The sequence below is a fragment of the Dipodomys spectabilis genome, unplaced genomic scaffold, assembly GCF_019054845.1.
Source record: "Dipodomys spectabilis isolate Male_0828 unplaced genomic scaffold, ASM1905484v1 ptg000108l, whole genome shotgun sequence".
Lineage (NCBI taxonomy): Eukaryota > Metazoa > Chordata > Mammalia > Rodentia > Heteromyidae > Dipodomys > Dipodomys spectabilis.
This window is the reverse complement of record NW_024870785.1, coordinates 2235001-2254794: the sequence shown is the minus strand read 5'-3', so window position 1 is coordinate 2254794 and position 19794 is coordinate 2235001. Positions and strand designations below refer to the sequence as shown.

The 19794-nt window shown below is 46.9% G+C and overlaps 1 protein-coding gene across 4 annotated transcripts in view; it reads right to left on the bottom strand.

The window, feature by feature from the left end:
• The window catches only part of Cdin1 (CDAN1 interacting nuclease 1), a 189404-nt gene that overhangs the window by 100148 nt on the left and 69462 nt on the right, over positions 1-19794 (bottom strand). For all 4 annotated transcript variants that reach the window (XM_042687641.1, XM_042687639.1, XM_042687640.1 and 1 more), the window contains 3 exons: positions 12881-12960; positions 12359-12408; positions 8157-8224 (listed from right to left, as the gene is read on the bottom strand). In XM_042687641.1, the coding sequence (XP_042543575.1) occupies positions 8157-8224; positions 12359-12408; positions 12881-12960 (198 nt within the window). The remainder of the gene's footprint in view (positions 1-8156; positions 8225-12358; positions 12409-12880; positions 12961-19794) is intronic.

Sequence of the window (19794 nt, the reverse complement as noted above, 5' to 3'; positions counted from 1 at the left end):
CGAAGGACAGCGCGCCACATCTGTCATCACCCAAGTTCTTACAACCAAGTTACCCCAAATACCCGAAACACCCTCCCCTCAGTAAACCTGCATTTCCTGACCTGCAGTCGCATTTTCACATTGCTTTTCTCACCTACATTTCCTAAGGAAGAGGAGGAAACCACCTGGCCAAGTTCAGAGGAAAGAATGCCAGTCCAAGAAGGAGCACCGATGAGTAGGTAGCCTTGCTCACCCGTTATGGGCCCCAGGAAATGCTCTCAACACTGGGCACCCCACTAGTAGAGAATTAAAGGCCCGCTGCACCTATCTGGCCTGATTTCTACCCTTTGTAGCATGTTTCTTGAAAGGTGTTTCACTGTTAAGGAAGACCGTCCTAACCACCAGGCCTGGTTTGGTTGGCCTGTCACGTGTTCAGTTCTAACCTTGGCTGTGTTCATCAGCCTATTCCACGTCCTCAGCCCCGGCCTTGGCTCCCTGCTATCGTGACGCTGTGTCTTACGCAGCCTCTCCCTGGGCCGGGGCTCGGAGGTCAGTTCTAACTGTAATGTCCCATTCTATTCTTAATGCTGCACTCTTCCCCTAGGCAAATGCCCCGCACATATTTAGTACTTGAAATGGACACCTGAATAAAATACAAGCATATCTTAAAGAATATTCGTGTTTCCTACAAAGCCTACCTAGACGGACAATCATCTTACTTCGTGACTTAACTCCCTGGGCAGAGACAGCACAGAGACGTCAAAGATGGCCCCAAATTCAAGGTTTCACTCAATCATTCTGTTGTTATTTCTTAATCTTTGGTCTCATCTGGAGAGTGAGGGCGTGTCCCCCGTTCTTACTGTGGCAGGATTCTCAGCTCTCCTGTTCCTTTGGTAGCTATGGTCCCATGCACGGTTTTACTTCTTAGTCTCATCTCTCACACAGGTTCCTACGGTATGTCAAACATTTGAACAGACTAGTTTCCTTACAATTCTTTGATTTCCCAAGTAGGAACCAGGTATTTCAATGAACTATTTTCATTCAAGAAAAAAAGATCATGTAGAGTGAGAAAATTAGTTACAAAGGGATAAGGAACGTTAATGTTCACCCTGAAATCAAGCTCTACATCCCAAACACCTATTCTTTTTTCGTGTGTGTGTGTGTGTGTGTGTGTGTGTGTGTGTTTGTGTGTGTGTGAAACACCCAGGTCTTTATTTTTAAGTTATCAGGCCTATCTTTTGAGTTTTGTTTTCTGTCCCAGTCCTTGAACTCAGGGCATATACGGTGAACTTTTTTGCTCAAGGCCACATGCTACTTACTTGAACCACAGCTCCAACTTGGGCTTTTAGATGATTAAGTGGAGATAAGAGTCTCATAGACTTTCCTGCTAGGGCTGGCTTTGAACTACAATCCTCAGATCTCAGCCTCCTGAATAGCTAGGATTATAGGTTGAGGCACTGGGGGCTGGCTTTAAGGGTAATTTTAGAATTATATACGCATAAGGAACACTATGAACATTCAATTTCTCTAGCCTGTGAATTACCCTCTCCTCCAAATACCTAAAATAGCCAAAAGCAATTAAGTACTAATTACACAATTTCTTTTCTTTTTTTAAATAAAGGGTGATTTTGAGTCACAGAATAAAACACATCTGAAAGTAGTTAACGTATACTTAAGAATCACAGGGAGTGTGAAGACTACTAAGAAAAGATTTTTTGTTGTTCTGTTTTATTTAAAGCTTTAAATTTAAGAAATACCAATATTCCAGAGAATCTATGCAAAGTCCCAGGTCACAGTTTCTGAAAAATGAAACGTTAAGTCTGATGTGTTTTTCACCTACAAATTTGTCAAGTGTCCTGATACTCTGTGTGTAAGATTTAAAACGTCCCTTTCAGCACCCTGTGTATCTTTCCTAAATAGAGGGATGGCAATAGCTTATGTTTGAGCCCCAGTTAAAACTAATGTATCTTTTCTACCCCAGCATTTTGTTTGCATTCTATTTTCCCCCAAACTTGGCCTGATTTAGTATTTAGATATAGGACTTTTGCTCCTCGTTGCCTTAGGTTCTTAAGAGTAAGTTTCACTGTTTTCTACTTAGGCAATCAGCACGAGAGGAGGCCATGAGGTACAACCGGCACCAGGGTGCACGGGACAGACACGTGGCGAATGGAGCCAAGGCGCACGTAAATGAAATCTTTACAGAACCCCAAACTTCATTACAGCCATTAGTTTCAGCCTCTTCCCCCAAAGCCTCTTATCAAAGCCACTGTAAGGACCACAACTGACTGCCCTGGCCTTGGCCTCTTCTTAGGTCTTTAGGGGACAATACCAGGGAAATCTGAAGTGCTTTTCTAAAGACAGGAAACAAATGGAGGTCAAGAAGCTGGAGCAGAGTAAAAAGATGCGAGGTAGCTTAGTTGGTCCCTGCTGCCTGGTGGCGGCAGGGACAGGGGACAGATGCATCCAGAAAGTAAAACTCTCTTGTACTTCAAACCAATCATTCTACGTCCTTTAGGTTTAATGCTCGAATAAAAGGCCACACACACACTTCATAGAATAAGAAGGCTCAAAACAAGACAGGCTACTTACTGGGAGGACATGCGCTGTGATTCAAGGCCTGAGGCCAAGTTCTTCTAAAAACAAAACGGAACAAAACAACAAAACCCAAGGGCCTCAGGCAGGCATTAGAGCCTTTTCCCCATCCGGACTTTAGAGGAGCGTTTGGTGTGAGCCTTGGTCAGCCCCGGCTCCGCGCAGTCACGTGGTCTTTCTGTGGGGCCAGCCGACACTGCGAGCCAGTGTCCTCACAGAGAGGCATGGTGAGCACTCTGTGACACAGAGCAAGGGCAGCCCGTGTGCACCTGCGGCTGTGAACACGCCAGCCGCGCATTCCCACTGCCCAGGGCCTGACCCCGCGAGGACAAGCCTGCTGCTGCGCCGGCACTGCCGCGCCACCTCGCACCGTAAAGTCACGACCCCGGCCGCTCAGCTGGGGGCTGGCTGGCTGATCACGGACGGACCTTTCTGCGGTCCATAGCTATCACAGCAAAAAGAGGCCCAAATTTCCCCGGGGTGTCCAACTGCACAGAATTACCAGACCAGCAACTGCCAGTGATCATCTATGTTTCCTGAGGATAAACCAGCACAGAAAGGTGCATGTCCAAGGAGACAGAAAGCCACCAACGGCCTTGCTTTGTTCCCTGGATTCCAGATACGTATCCAGGTCCATCAGTTCTCAATCTCTCTTTTCCTCCTTTATCAGCGTGTGTGTGTGTGTGTGTGTGTGTGTGTGCGTGTGTGTGTGTGTGCATGTGTGTGTAAACAACTCTGGTCTGTCATTTACAACTAAAGTAGCTGCAAAGCACGGCGTGGTGAGCAAGGCTGCAGGTGAGCAGACACGAATGACCTCCTGTGGCAGTGGGCAGCCATGGAGCCAGCGGCAGGCAGACTATAAGGGCCACACAAGGTGGCAGTGAACCCTTGGTGATCCATGGACATCTCATCTTCCAGAAAGCACTGTGTGTCTGGCTCAGCCCTGTGTCTAGGGAAAAGCGTGCATGAGAATACTGGATGAAGGGGAGCAGGCAGTGGTCTCCTATCCTGAAATTCCTTCACAGCCCCAGTTCCCCATTCCCCTGCCTAGTATCACGGTTCAATTTCTCTTATTTTAGACAGGAATGCAAATGGCTGATTCTGCATGAGACACTCAGAGATCTCTGGCCCCCAACCTATACCAGCTCGCTTCATTTCTAGTCTCTCCACTAACATCGCACTGAGACAATCTTAGCATTCGGTGTCCATCTGCTCCGGCTATCCATTCTCCACCTGAAGTAGACATTACCTCCCAGCCCAGAGTTCTCGCTGTAGGTGGGGATAAAGAAGCAAGGGCCCACGGAACCGTCCAGCAAAGGCCCTCATTTCTTACGGCACAAAGCCGGCCTGCTGTTCAGAGCACAGCCTCCCGGAGTCCCTCTAAGCAACGCAGGAATGTTGGACGAGCACCGGTGGGAAATGTGTGGAAGCGCGAAGGCTGGGATGCAGAGACTGCCGCTCGGGCGTCACTCAAGATGATGGTTAGCATCTCCTAACAGGAAAACATTCGCTGGAAAGAATTCCTCCAGAGCCATCCTTTCTAAGCCAAACTTAACAAGGATTTGCCGCAGACCGTGGCTGTGGAAGTCATTAATGAAAGTCCGGGCAGGGTGAGCGTTCGGTCTTCTGTTTCATGTTTATCCCAAAGGTGAAAGCAGCATCACTGTCCGGCCTCTGCACTGGGTCCTCTCCGCAGCTCTCAAAACTCCCACAAACCCCAAATGAGGAAAAAAGAGGGAAGAAAAGAGGCAAGCCGAGCAGAGGATTCAGGTTAGCACTTGAGTGATACACAGGGGAAGAAGTAATTCAGCAGCAGATACAATGTTGCCGTGCAGAGCCATTGGTGAATTCAGCCAGCCCTGGGCCCAAGGCTCTGACATCTCCTGGTAGCTGACCAATAAAGGTGGACTCTAAAGTAACTACCCTTGGAATAACTACTGACGCTCTGACATATACACATATTTAAATCTCCCTGGAACTTTCCATGTTTGAAAATGCTCTTAAATCTTGAATGGTGTCTGCCTACAGCAAGCACTTGAAAAGTTAAGAGCTCAAAGCACGCATCCCACAGGCGTGGTGGCAAAGGTGCTGGGGAAGGGGAGCAGAGAAGACACCCCAGGTCCCCCCACCGCAGAGCAGACAGTTCACCCTTCAGTGGGCGCCCTCCCCTGTGAAGCACAGCGTGGTGCGTGCCCCTGTGCTCGCGGGCCTCCCTGTTCACGAGGAAGGTGCTGGAGGTGAGTGACAGGGATCCAGCCTCCCACTGCAGCAGACCTGGCGACAGCACCCAGGCTGGGGCATGGGAGGTCAGTGTCTGTTTTGATGGTACTGGAAAGAGACCACAGGGCTGCATTCCACCATGTCGGCCACACCTCTAGCCCTTTTTGTCTTAACTTTAGGTAGGGTCTCATGCTTTTGCTTAGAGCTGCCCTGGGCTGTGATTCTCCTACCTGTACCTCTGGTAGATGGGATCACAAGTGTGAGCCACCACCCCTAGCTTGCTTGCTGATATGGGGGACTGTCACTAACTTCTTCCCTAGCCACAAGTGACCTCCACTTTCAGAGATGCTGGGATTACAGGTCTAAGTCACAATGTGTGACAGTTGCATGGGTGTTTATAATTAGTTATCTCCAGATTAATTACTGTCGCCTCGAATGCAGTCACAAGAACTTGTTTTTCTTTCCTACAGTGAGTGTGTGAATCCTGCCTGGACAGTGTGTGACTACAGTGTGAGCCCTGCACACTGCACTCATCAGCGTGTGACTGTAGTGTGTGCGTGAGCCCTGTACCAGTGGCTCACATCTGTAATCCTGGCTACTCAAGAGACTGAGATCTGAGGATCACGGTTCAAAGCCAGTCCAGGCAGGAAAGTCTATGAGATTCTTATTTCCAATGATCCACCAGAAAACAAGAAGTGGCGCTGTGGCTCAAGTGGTAGAGCACTAGCCTTGAGCTGAAGAGCTGAGGGACAGTGCCCAGGCCCAGAGTTCAAGCCCCACAATTGACAAAAGGAAAGAAAGAAAGTTATAATCTGTATGTTTAAATGGATTGATACCTAAACAAGACTCCATAAAAATACTTGCTTTAGGGAAGTAGTTCAGATTAAAGGTCACCAGAGACTCAAAAGTAAAACAGGTGCCAGGTGCTGGTGGCTCACTCCTATAATCCTAGCTACTCAGGAGGCTGAGATCTGAGGATCGCGGTTCAAAGCCAGCCCAGGCAGGAAAGTCCATGAGACACTCTTATCTCCAATATAACCACTAGAAAACCAGAAGTGGTGCTGTGGCTCAAGCAGTAGAGCACTTGCCTTGAGCTGAAGAGCGCAGGGACAGATCCCAGGCTGAGTTCAAGCTCCACGACTGACAAAAAAAAAAAAAGTAAAACAGGTTTTCATGTCTCAAAGAAAATTCAATGTGTGTACATGTGAGCACTCTGTTTACACACCAACATATTCCCATTTGTAGATATGAAATGAAAATGCATTTAAAGTGGCCTAGCACTAATTAACTAATTAATAATTGCGGAAAGTTAATGAATCATTAGAAGAGTTATTTCCAAGGTAAAAGAACTATCCCCTCCATAACTATTTTTCACACAGGGCTTTGAATTCTCATGTTTCAACAGGACTGTTGGCTTAGTACTACATGAAAACACTTAATAGGCTGAGACTACATGATCAACTTTCTGTATGCTGATGAGGAAATACTTCAAAATAGGACTGGGGCTGTACCAAGTTGGCTAACCCTCCCAGAACTCAATTGATTTTAGAACTCAGTTAATACAGTTTGGAGCATGTATCCATAAAATAGTTAGCTCTACAGCCCAGAGCACAGAGGAGCACGTGGGACCTGTCGCTTTCAGTTTCACATCTGTCTTGAGTAGCATCCAAGTAGAAAGAGCCCTGACCACACTGTCAGGTTGCCTTTGCTAGGCCTGGAGAATCCATCTCACACACTTGATTCTGGTAAGCAAAGACCTAGAGCTAAGTGTAGGCCACGCGTAGGCCCTCTGCTATCACTTCCATGGGGCTGCTAGTCATCGTGACAGAGGCAGTGAAGTTAAGCTGAACAAGGAAATGGGCTGGAGGGCTGGACTGGCCACAGGCAGGAGATGGTACCAAGGCAGTGCCAGCAGGCAGCTCTGAAAACACGGCCGTGCCCATGCTGGCCCTTAGTGCAGAGCCCAGTGTGATCGTATACGCAATAACCTATCAGAGCTCTGCATTCCTAAATACATCTTACAGTGAACATCAAGCACCCATACCACTGGTTGTGAGCAACTGCTCATTTTATGTTTTGTTCTATTTTTAAAAACCAATTTGATCCTCTTGACTCACTTTTTTTTTTCCATAGGCTCTTTTTCCAAGTTGCTCTTATGGAAACAATGTTTTGCGTCCATATGCTTAAAGTTAACTAACTCAGTAATTGGAGAACACACTATTAATGTATCACCTTTTTTACCCCTATTAGAGAATATTTATGATATCTGAGTTCCAAAGTATCAACAGCCTTACACCACATCTAACTCCACTCACTCGTTTGTTAATAAAACCAGGGAGCATAGGACTCAAGACAGATGACTGCAGTACATACTCTAACATACTCCTTTTCCTGACATGAGACCACACATGGAACTTGCCCTGGCCAATTTGTTGTCAATTTTGGAATAGAAGTCTGCTTTTCCTTTACCCTCTGCAGGCCCTTGGATATCTGTGGTACTCTGCATGGTGGCCGCATGGTTCACGGGCTCCTCTACAGAGCACCACTTTCTGAATGGGGACGAGCAATCTGCGGTTGCGGGGTGAGGCTGGCCTTCACGGTCAGTGTGACACCTGTACCCTTGGAGCTTTCATTTGTAATCTCCAGACACGTTGTCACTCGATTTTGATACCTCACATCTTGTATCTACATTTGTCTAATCTGGGGAGGGGAAGGGGAATAACAAAAGGCTGAAAAAAGGACACAGGATGTCCCACTGCGACAAGGATACCCACAGGACAGTATATTGGAAACAAACTTTACAGCCTGGGGGGGGGGATGGGGTAGGGATGTGGGAGGTGGGGGAGGGGAGGGTAGAGAGATGACAAGGGAAGGGGCAGCAATGACTGACAAGTAACGGGCTCACTGCCCCACTCGTGGGACTGTAACCCCTCTGTACAGTATCTGTACAGTAAAACAAAATTTTAGAGAATGAGAAAAAAAGAAATACAAAAATTTAATTATTTTGCCTTCAAGCATACACAAGAGTAGCATACCTGACACGAATTTTTCTAGCCACTCTTTTACAAATATTAAACATTTTATAGGCAATATTTGCTTCTTCCCCTCATAAGGCCTAGATTATGGTTAATATCTCATGACACCAAAAGTAATATTGCAGCAGATATTAAAGCCTTTTTTTAGCCACTTATTCAATAAACTATTAATCGCCAGCCCATGCATGTACTGCGCATACAGCAAGCCCGCAGCTCCTGCTTGGTTCTAAATCCCCTCCTTCTGTAAGTAGTAACTGCAGGTGCAGGCGTTAACATACATGCCGGGCGCTCGAGCTGGTCCGGGCGGGCAAGGATCTGAGCCACACTTACCGAGGAAGGACAGGTTTCTCTCCAGAAGCAAATCTCTCAACAGGACTTCGTGCTCATGACCGATGGCACTGGGCAGTTGCATTAAGGAAGGAACCAAAGGCAGAAATAGACTCTTGGGAAATGCTAATATCAGGTCTCTACTTCAAGAGACAATGGGCAAATCATGACAATTAAAACCACTTCCCCCGGCAGCCTGTATTTGGGAGCAATGAGATTTCTACATTCATCCCCTTGTTTAACTGAAGCAATGGATTTTTTTTTTTTTACAATTTCTTATTGTTATTGTAAAGGTGACGTCAGGGAAGAAGTCCATTCCATTTTGGACAGTGTCCCCTCTTCCTTCACTCTCTCCCATCCCCATCCACAAGTTGTATAGTTCATCTTCAACAGTGTCTAGTAAGGACCACTGCTGCGTTTGTTCACCTTTTGTCCCTCCATTTCTTTTGTTTGTAGGTCAGGGGGCTTAAACTCGAGGCCTGAGTGCTGTCCCTGAGCTTTTATGCTCAAGACTAATGCTCTACCACTTTAAGCCACAGCACCACTTCCCATTTCCTAGTGGAGAAATGAAGGTAAGAGTCTCAGGGATCTTCCTGTTCAGACTGACTTTGAACCTCAATCTTCTGATCTCAGCTGCCTGAGCAGTTAGGATTACAGGTGTGAGGCATGGTGTTTGGTTTGCCCCACCATTTCTGACCCTCCTAAAGACAGATAAACAAGCGCCCAAGACAAAACGACAAGAAAAAACATCTTGTTTCTATTTCCTGGAGTTCATTTTATATGATTGGAGGCACACAGGCATTGTACCTTTGTGTTCCTCCTTGGGTCTCACTGTGTGTGAGCATCTATAGAGACCTGTACAGTATTTCATGTCCCAGGGTATTTTAGATTCAGCTTCCATGTATGAGAGAAAAAAAATGCAGTGTTTGTCTCTCTGAGCTAGCTGGCCTCACTTAACGTGATTTGTTTTAGGTCTATCATTTCCCTGCAAATGGCATAATATGATTCTCCCTAATGGCTGTGTATAGGTAACGTATTTTTTGGATCTTCTCTATTGTACGGCACCTGGTCTGTTTCCATAACTCACTATGTGAATAGTGAAGCAATAGACACGTGCCAAGTTGCATGCAGAACCCATCAAGGACATCTGAAGAAGGCCGCTCGGTAGTCTCTCGCTTCTTGGGGCATCCCGTATTTTAGAGCTAAATTATTTACTCCTAATCCACACAAACGCGCTCTCACTGTCATTGTTGTAAATTATTTACGTCTAAAATGTTGAATCATGAAACTGAGGTTACTGATGGTTCAGAAATGAAACCCACAGCCCCGGATGCTTTCTCAATCAACCCATGATGGTTCTTTGCTTCTCTGAGCGGACCCCTGACTAATAGCTAGGCCCCACAGCCTCACTCTGGGAAGGTGAAGCCTGGGTTTCTCACGGGTGGTGCAGGAATATACACAGCAGACACCGGACAGCAGAGAGCACAACGTCAGAGTTCTGTCGCCCCTGTGCTGTGAGTGGAATCTCTCCACCAGTATGCACACAAACGCCTCCAGGGGCATTTCACAGTGGTGGAAACAATTTCTGCAGCTACTGCAGTGAACGGAGGTGCATGTTCACTCACACGGGAAGCCAGTACATTTTCTTCAGTGTAAAATAAAGGAATTCCTATTGTTTTTATCAGAGAGACATCTTTGTAAGCATATTTCTGTTCCACAAAACGGCTACTGCTTCAATGCAAAGATAAAAACAGTTTCTCTGTAAACATTCTAGTCTGTTTTATTCTTCATGATAAAAACAGCCACCAATTTGAAGTTTGGGGAAGATATACTTCTTGATTATGCTTTGATATATAAACATATATGTAAGGTGTAGAAAATAAAGCTTACAAAAGCAGTCTCTTTACTGGCAAAAATTGTAATCTAGTCTTTTGGTGAATGTAATTTATAGAGATGCATCCTTTTATCAACTGCAACCATGTACTACATTAAACTCTACTGGCAGCTAGAAGAGGAAGGTACATGTTGGCAAAAAAAAAAAAAAAGGGAAATACTCCACACAGAACTTAAAAATGCCCCATAAGCAGAACATTAGAGTCTGTAAGAATATCTATTACTGACATAAGCCATGACCATAGGCAAAACTTGTAAATAACCTCAGAAGCCATTTCTTAGCCAACAATCCAACAATCTAGTTTCCCGTAAGCAACTCAACTATTACTGAAAAATAGCCCCCCTGGCATTTACAAAGCCGTTGACTTCATACTGTAGCCTGTGCATATATAATTAGATAGTTATATTTAAAATCAATATGCAATCCTTCAAAAGACATTATGCTTTTAAAACCTTAACTTTACATTGATTTTTAACTATCTTATGTGCTTTAAAATTAACATGTAACTCAGCTCCCGGCACTGAGAGGGTGTTTGCCGTTCAGTGAGTGTGCTAAACTCTGATCACCGCAGCAACAGGGGGTGGCACACCCACAGTTTTTCACACTGGCATTCATTTTCAACTGAAAATACAAGTACAGCTTCACTCTAGCATAGTAAAAGGCAAGCGTGTGACAATGCCATGTTTTTATTAATTTAAACTAGGTTAGGGGAACAAAGAGATAAAATGTGTGTGTGTAGGAAGGCACTGTTAAAAGATCATTTTCAAATATTTTTCATATTAAAAGTTTTGAGGCAGGTGTGGTAGTACTCACTTATAATCCCAGCACTTGAGAGACAGAAAGACTGAGTTCCAGGCCAACCTAGGCTACATAGGAAGTCTCTGCCTCAAAAAGTTTTCTTTTTTGGTTTTGGTTTTGTTGGTCGTGGGGGGTTTGAACTCTGGGCCTGGGCACTGTCCCTCAGCTCTTCAGCTCAAGGCGAGTGCTCTATCACTTGAGCCACAGCACTACTTCCGGTTTTCTAGTGGTTAATTGGAGATAAGAATCTCACAGACTTTCCTGCCCCCTCAGCTAGATTTGAACCGAGATCTTCAGATCTCAGCCTCCTGAGTAGCTAGGATTATAGGTGTGAGCCACCAGTGCCCAGCAAATAAATAAATAAATAAATAAATTTTAAGTCTGAATTGAGGCCTTTGTGAAACAGGAAGAATATAAGAAATAACACAGAGAGATGTACATGTGTAATACACACATTTAACTCACAGAATGTCCAATAAAATCTTGGCTGGTAAGCACTGACTTACACAACAGGCTACAGTATCATCCACACCAACAAAACCTAGCCGGGAGGGAGTGTGTGTGTGTGTGTGTGAGTGCGTGTGTGAGTATGAGTGTGAGTGTGTGTGTGAGTGCGTGTGAGTGTGTGCGTCTGTGTGCGTGTGTGAGGGTGTGTCTGAGTGTGTGTGTGTGCGTGTGAGTGCGTGTGCATGTGTGTGCACGTGAATGAGTGTGTGTGTGCGTGTGTGAGAGCGTGTGTGTGTGAGTGAGTGTGTGTGAAAAGGCATTGGCCTCAGGCCTATCACTGAGAAACTGCTCATTATCACTGAAATGGGAGTTCTAGTCAACATTCCCACTGTTGCCACAACACTATTAAATAATTAATAATGTCTGTTCTATCAAGCAGTATCACCCAATCCTATTTTAAGAAGTAAATGTAACTCTTCAGGAATCCCAATGCTTTTAATGAACAATGACTGGGTATCTGCTTTTGCAGCCTTAAAATCATATCCAAGGGAAAAATTAGCCCAGTTTCCATGAAAATGTTTATTAGAGATCCCAATGACTGCTCAGACTGTAACTGGCATAAAAGCAGTGAGACTCTACTGCCCTTTAAAACGTGATCAGCTCAGGAGGCATCTGAGTGAACATCACCTTTTAACTCCAGGCCCCCAATGTATTCTGCAATTCTTGATGGAATCGGGCTTGTTTCCTATGGAACTTGGTTATAGTTTCTAAAGACGGTCATGGGAACAGTTACATTTCAAGTCCTCTGCACCCCTGTACCTTTAGCCTCAGTGAAAGCCAATCCAATTGCAACCAGTGTGTGCATGCACACCTTCCCAGAGCCTATCTGGGTTTTCCTAGGCTGTAAAGAAGAATGGTCTGCCGTGCCCCTCCAGCTGATTGGATGTAAAATGGAAGAGTATGAGATGTGTTTTGTGAAGCAGAACTTCATGTCAGGTTGAAGCTAGACCCATCTCACCGAGTCTGAGCCGTCAGCTGAACACCTAAAATTTTATGGGAAGGATACTGTTTGATGCAGTCCACCAGTGGTCCGTAACAGCAGTCATTCACAACGCACTGCAGACAAAGAAAGAGGGGGGGTGTGATGGGGGGAGCGGGGGGGGGGGGCGTACCACAAAAACTACCATCCGGGGGGTGTGATGGGGGGAGCGGGGGGGAGCGTACCACAAAAACTACCATCCGGGGGGTGTGATGGGGGGGAGCAGGGGGGGGGGCGTACCACAAAAACTACCATCCTAAAAGCAGTTATTAGTTTTTTCCCTCCACAATCCCACCCCCAAAAAGGAAGTGATCAGAAGACTATACACATTTAATCACAGAAAACAAAAATTACATGCTTTCTATTTACTATAAAAGCAAGCTATTAAAAAGTGCAATGCTGTTCTTGCAAATACTGCATTGCCATTTACGGTGCACCCTGACCTCAGTGATGGTTTATGATGACAGTAATTAAATGAGGTTTAAAATCCTTTACCCTGCTAGGCAGACAGCAGCACTGCCACCGAGAATGGACAGCCATGATTAATACCTGATAAACCTGATTCGCCAGGACTCCATCTGGAATCTGAGAGGGGTCCCGCAGCATACTGCTTACCACAGACTTCGAGGCTGCAGAAGGAAGGAGGCAGAGCATCAGCAGGCAGAGAACAGACTTAATTCAACATGAAAAATCACACATACCTACATATACACAAAGGGGAAAACAAAAACATTACTGATACTAAGCACTTTTTCCTTTTTTTTTTTTTTTTAAAATCAAGGGGAAGCTTTTAATTAGACCATTTGGCCAAAATTATAAGCCACATTGCCAGATTTGATGATGACCTAATTTTTCCAAGGTAAATTAACAAGCACAGACCTAAAGCATATGTCTACTTGAAGATAAATTAGCTCTGAGAAAGCCCACATGGTAAAGAAAAAAAACAAAAGCAATCAGGAAATAAAGACTTTACTTTTCACAGCGTGATAGCATATGCCCAACAGAACTTACAACAAAAGCAGGTCCCTTTTAAGGACCTCGACGATGTCAATAAAAGCAACGCTCAGCCATCACTGAAAACCAAACAACTGTCCTGACCTTTCACAGGAGCAGTAAGGAGGCAGAACTGGCCGACGGCGAATCGTGAATGAGTGTGTGCATGCGTGCGTGTGTGCACACGTGTGTGCGTGTGTGTGTGCACACGTGTGCACAATCTCTCCTCCCGGCAGATTCATTACAAGTGATTTTGGTCAGGTGTGGCGGAAAAATAAAAGAGATTTTGAAAGTGAAATTTTAAATTTCCACGAGTTATCTGTGGAGATCTCAGGCAAGCCTGTGGTCCGGGCTGTGATTCAGTCATTATGTGCTCTGAATGTCTGCTGTAACCTGCCTGCCTCCAAGAAAGAAAGGTACACGCTAAGCCAACCTCTTAAGCCAAAAAGGGCCCATAAGAAGTGCTTAATTTAAGTGGTACAAGTGCAATCTGAGGTGTTCTGAAAGGTAGAGAGTCTACCAGAAGCTGGCATTCCAGGGAGTCTGCCGTGTGCAGGAAGATCTAGCCTTGGGTGCACGTCCACACACCCCCTGCACTGACAGTTTACGCCCACACAGTTCCCAGCTATGGGCACTCACGCCCACTGCACAGGCAGTGCAGAAGTCACACCCAGAGTGATTCTGGAATGGGGATTCCACGCGTCCTGAGCCGCCAGCGTTTCCTCCAGGGCAGTCTCCTACACACAAAGGGGTGCCAGTGGACAGCCTCATCCCAGAAATGAGGATGCTCATGCTCCCGATATGGAGTGACAGGGACCTGCTCACCGCCCCACCCACCCCCCCCCCCCCCCGCCGCCATGAACTTTACACCATCTCTGGATGATGTATAATGACTTACAACACAATATATATGCTATGTAAATAAGTGGTTTCATGGTATCTTTTTGAAAGCAGGCAAGGAAAAAAGTCTGCGGCGTTTAGTACAGACGAATCCCACATTTCCCCTGGCAGTTGGCCAAATCTGGGCACTTAACTAATGGGCTCTGTACCTACTGTGTGTGTGGCAGGGTTACATTGTCTGTGTACATGAAATATGGCTCCTCCACTTGCAGATGAAGATCCTGCCCAGCGACCATTGCAGAAGGCCGCGGGGCGGTGACGGGTGTTGGACATGGTGGGTGACATCCCCGGCGATATGGCAGGGTGGTGTCCAGGCCCGATGGGAGGAAGGACAGAACGTCACAGCCACGTCAGGGCTGCCTGCGAATCAATTCTGCCAGTTTTTCAAGGCAGAGACTCCCAGACATTTAGCAAAACGGTTTAGGATCTGACACTCACAAACACAAACTGGGTTCACACTATTTAATTACATAGCTAAGGAAATAGCTGGGAAGGTGGCTCAGTGGTAGAGCGCTTGCCTTGCATGCCTGAGGCCCTGGGTTCGATTCCTCAGCACCACATAAGCAGAAATAAATAAAAATAAATAAATAAATAAATAAACACAGATTGTGGATCCACGTCATTCAGAAATTGAGATGAGCTTTGGTTTAACATACTAAGTTCTTTATCAAGTTCAGTGACGTACAAACATGGACACAGTTGGTAAGTATCAGTAAATACTGTCGAAATAAGCAAGCTGCATTGTACTCACTTAAGCACTATGCTTAACAAACACATACATGTTAGCTATTGCCAATGTTAGTCACACAACTGCATGCTCATGAAAACCTTTACAGACCTGGCAGTCAGCTGTCAACAGGTGTTGGCTGGGCCAGACCCAGCTCCATGACCAGCTCCACACCCTCAGCAGGGCTTTCTGGGCTGGCCCTCCTTGCAGCTCCGCCCCTTCCTCTACAGGAAGTAGTGGTGTTATCTGAGCTTGCGGAACTGACCTCCCTGGCAAGTTCTTATGTGAGTCTCTAGAGAAAACAGCGAGCCCGGCATTCTGTTAAAATTTAGGTAATAGTAGGAACCAGATCAAACTGAAGTGTTGGCTTCATTTTATAAACTTAGGCTGCCGCCAACTCTTTCTGACGGAAATCACCAGGGATAAGTGGACCAAACCCTGGGACGGTGAAGCAGCAGACCATCATCTTAACAGAGGAACATTACGGCAAAAACAGCACCAAGGAGATAATAATATGCCTCATAAACTTGCTCAGTTTCCTGTCCTCACTCAAAAGCCTGGCTGGCTGGAGGAGACCAAGGCAGCGGCCACACAGTGGTCACCCTCCCTGAGCCCAGCTGGCTGCCACTCACCCACGGAGGGCGGTGCCAGCCCCACCTTACCCATGGTGCCAAGCGGGCTCCAGGAGAACAGCCCGCGCTAGCGGGAGCGGGCCATGGCTCCATGCAGGGCATCTGTCCCGCGTGAAGAAAGGATCAATACACAGGCGGCCTGTGCCCAGACATGCCACCGTGGAGAACCACAGAGCGCATCCCAAGCTCCACGCAAATTCATCGTCCAATCACCAAACCAGTGTTCTCCAACGAGAGAAAGCGTAGACTAGGACCTGGGCAAAAAGGGTCATGTGTTTTCAAGGGGAGAAAAGGAAATAACAAAGAAGAAAAAAGTGTCAACGCCCACTGTCCTCACAATGTAAATCTGGGTGCCTGTATGTGTTGGGATTAAGAATCAGGGCCATCAACCTCTTGAAAAGTGGTTCAAGTTGAAAAAGCACCAGGAAGCAAAGGGGGTTGCTTAAATTGAAATAGTACAAACTACATACTGGCTTCACATTCGTTTTATCCTAGTTTTAATTCTTCTGGAAATACTGGAGTTTGCACTCAGGGCCTTGTGCCCACAGGGCAGGTGCATTAGCACCTGAGCCACTTTCCAGTCCTTTGGCTTTCGTGTGCTTTCAGATAGGGTCTTGGGTTTCTTCTGCTTAAACCATCATCTTTCTACTGCTACTTCCTGCCCGGCTGAGGTCACGGGCCTGAGCTGTGTCCGGCTTATTTGTTGAGGTGAGGTCTCCCTACTTTTTTGCCTGGCCCGGCCTCAAACTGTGATCCTTCCAATTTCTACCTCCCAACTGGCTAGGATTATAGACATGAGCCACTGCACCATGCCTTCTCACTCATTTAAAACTTAAATGTTTTTCTGTTCCTCTGCCTACTGCCTTTCCTATCAGAGAGAAAGCTCTAGTATTTATCTTTGTCATGAGAATGTGGCTCAGTATCAAGAGCTCAGGAGCTCATTTTGCTATATTGCAGAATTTCTGAACCTCCTTTTAACAAAAAAGTTCAGGGAAAAGTTGTTTGTTTTTGAAGGCATCAAAAGGAGTATAGATCAAACAGAAGAAAGAATCACTGAGCTCAAAGACTGGCTATTTGAAAACACAGTTGGGGAACCAAAAATAAAAAGAAACAAAGAAGCCTCCAGAAACTTTGGGATATTATTATAAAGGCAAATATGTGCATTATCAGGGCTCACAGAAGGACTTGAAAATGCCAAACTGATAAAAGAAATAATATGGCCAGGTGTGGTGGCTCATACCTATAATCCCAGCAATCCTGGAAGCAGAGATGAGAGGCTTGATATCTAAGGTCAGCCCAAGCTGACAGATGGACTGTAATACGAGAGCAGACTGGGGAACAGCACACAACCTTCTCTGAAAGCTAGAGTAAAGCAAAGGGCTGAGGCCTGGCCCAAATGGTAGAATGCCTGCCGAGCAAAACACAAGGCCCTGAGTTCAAACGCAAGGACCACAAAAACTCGGAAAACAAAAAGGAGTAACAGAAAATCTCCCAAACACACATATCCAGATGTGAGGAGGCTCCAAGTCACCGCTCAGATTCGACTCAATCCATGTCTACCCTGGATGTGTCCATAACCAAAGCTGGGACAGCTGTAGGAGGAAAGATGGCTAGCACACAAGGGCGCCCCCTTGCTCTCACGACAGGCTTCCCGGAGAAAGCCTCCCAGGCCGGGCGAGAGCACAGGAAGCTCCACAGTCCTCGCTGAGGAAAGCCTTCCACCCAAGAGCACTGAGCCCAGCTCAGCTCTCCTTCAGTCACGGAGGACAGGGAGGGGTTCCCAGACAAGCAGCACACCCAGCCCCACAACCTGTCCTGGGAGAACCATTGCTTGGCCCGCCATGGGGGTTCAGGTAAGCGGCCCGCTGACGCTAGCAGGAGTTAGGGGAGCGAGTGTGTGCCCCGGGAGTCCCCCACGCCAGGCAGCCAGTACCTGGGCTAAAGCCCAGATCAAAAAGAGCTGGGATCCGGAATCCCAGATCTCAGACACCTGACCATGACAGACCAGCCAGCGCAGCCTGCCTGGTGGACGGACGGAAGGACAGAGGTATGGGACTGTACGAGAGTGCATTCGTGGAAATGGAGATGAGTACATTTTTACGGAAATCAGTATGCACAGTCCTCAAAGTGCACCTGCCCTGTTAGCCCCAACTGGTGCAGCTCAGTGATTCAGAGCTTGCTCTGCACATCCTGCATCACATAAAGAAAAGAAAAACACCCTGAACACTTGCCTGAACTCACTGAAATGGAGTGTTCTGATGAGGGAGCTATGCCTGTCATACAACGGGAGAGACTGAGGCAGGAGGAGCAACAGCTCTCGAAGTCCCCGTGGGTGATGGGGCTTGAGTTGGGCCTGGCCAGTGAGGCTGTTCATGCCCGGGATTCCTCAGCAGGTTCACTCCTCTCAATGGGAATATTCCGAGGGAGGCTGCTTCCCACCAGTACTCCCTCCGCCCTGCTGCCACCTCTGGTCCAAACACTAGCTGCTCAAGTCCACCTAGGACTCCACAGAGAGCAAACACACCGCTATATGATGATGCTGAGCTTGCTGCTTCCAGCTTGGGGAGGAGGGCGTGTGGTCAAGGGTCATAGGCAAAGAGAAGACTCTAGTTCAAGGGCAGAAGAAGGTCACAGCAGCAAAAACCTACCAAACCCTGTTGGTCAGGGAGCTAGACAACCTGATGAGGTCACCAGCAAGCCAAATGTTCCTAAGGCCGATTCCACGGTGAGCACGCGGGTACCGCTCAGGGAGACGGAGGCAGGGCGCCACGCGGCCAGGGCATGTCTTTGAGGAGCCTCTCCCGGGGGACTCCTCTGCACCCTGCGCACTTGCATCTCCCGTTTCCACTGGCTGCCAAAGACCCAGACCACAGCACAGTGTCTGCCTCAGAGCAGAACTTGAAAGCAGCTAATTCTAAGTGATTAGCAGTGGTGCCTGGGACGGGAAGGATTTGTGAAAAGAGGAAGAGAACACGCGCGCAAGAAAGTGTGCATCCTTTTTGGCAAACTCCTCCCTCCCCTTGCAACGGCAGAAAGGGGCAATCTGAACTCGGTACGCTAAATTTTAGAAGAGTCATAAAGTGGGAAGCCAAGACAGAACGTCAGGGTGGGCACACTCTCAGGAGGCTGGAGGAAGCATTTCCTGGGGACAGGACCCCAGTGAGCAGTCACAGCGGGAACTTCCCTCTAACTCTCCAGAGAAGCATCCCAGCAACGACCAAGGAACTCAAGCAACGGAGCTATTCATTTAAATGAACAAGTTAGTAGCCTGATCCAAAAATAGCTGTACAATTAGCCATGTACTATATAATTAAAATCCGTATATCATTAATTGATGCGGACGTTAACTTCGCTATGAATTCTTTATGTAATGAGACAGTTAAAAGATACATCTCTTCAGTTGTAATTAATCCTCCGGCAAGTCCCACCAGCACAATACTGTGCCAAAGTGAGAAGCGGGGTTCAGGCGCGTGGCGTGGAAGGTGGGGGGGGGGGGGCTGGCATGTGGAGTGGGAAGGGCAGTCAGGCTGAGGGCAGCGCGTGCCCCCCCATGCCCCTGGATGGATTCCCCTGGCCCCCATGGGGGGAGGGGAGCTCCAGGCTGGTGCTGGAACCGGGCTGCTGTGAGAAGAGGACATCCATCCTGAGCACGTGGCAGCTCTCGCAGCAGCCATGGTCCACAGGATAGTGGAAGCAAAGGATGAGGGGCGTCATACATGTGTAAGAACTGAAGACATTACTTCTGCAGCACAGCAATTAAGTGTAAATTAGAAGGACCATTTAATTACACATTTTGCTGACGTTGGCAGAAAAAAATTTTAATAGTCACCAATAAAAATGAATATGAACCAAAAACATCTATAAATTAAGCGCCTTTACACTGGGAATAATAAAGGAGTTTCGCATTTAGATGGCCGCGTGCGCGCGGCGGCGGTGCCCTGTACTTGGAGTATTTCATGGGTTTCTCTCCTCTTCCTGTTCTGAGGGGAGAAGGGCTGGTGTGAGAACAAAGTCCTGTCAGCAATCTACCCTTTAAACTGCTCAGACCTGGAAGGCACACTCACTGCTTTATTTCTTTGCTCATTTTTCTCCAAGATTGGTACATCTGAAATACCTTTCTACAGATCTATACAGCACTACCGTTCAGCAGGAGAGAGAGTTATATTTTCCCCTTGAGTTAGGACGCCTCATGACAAATGATAATGGATAAT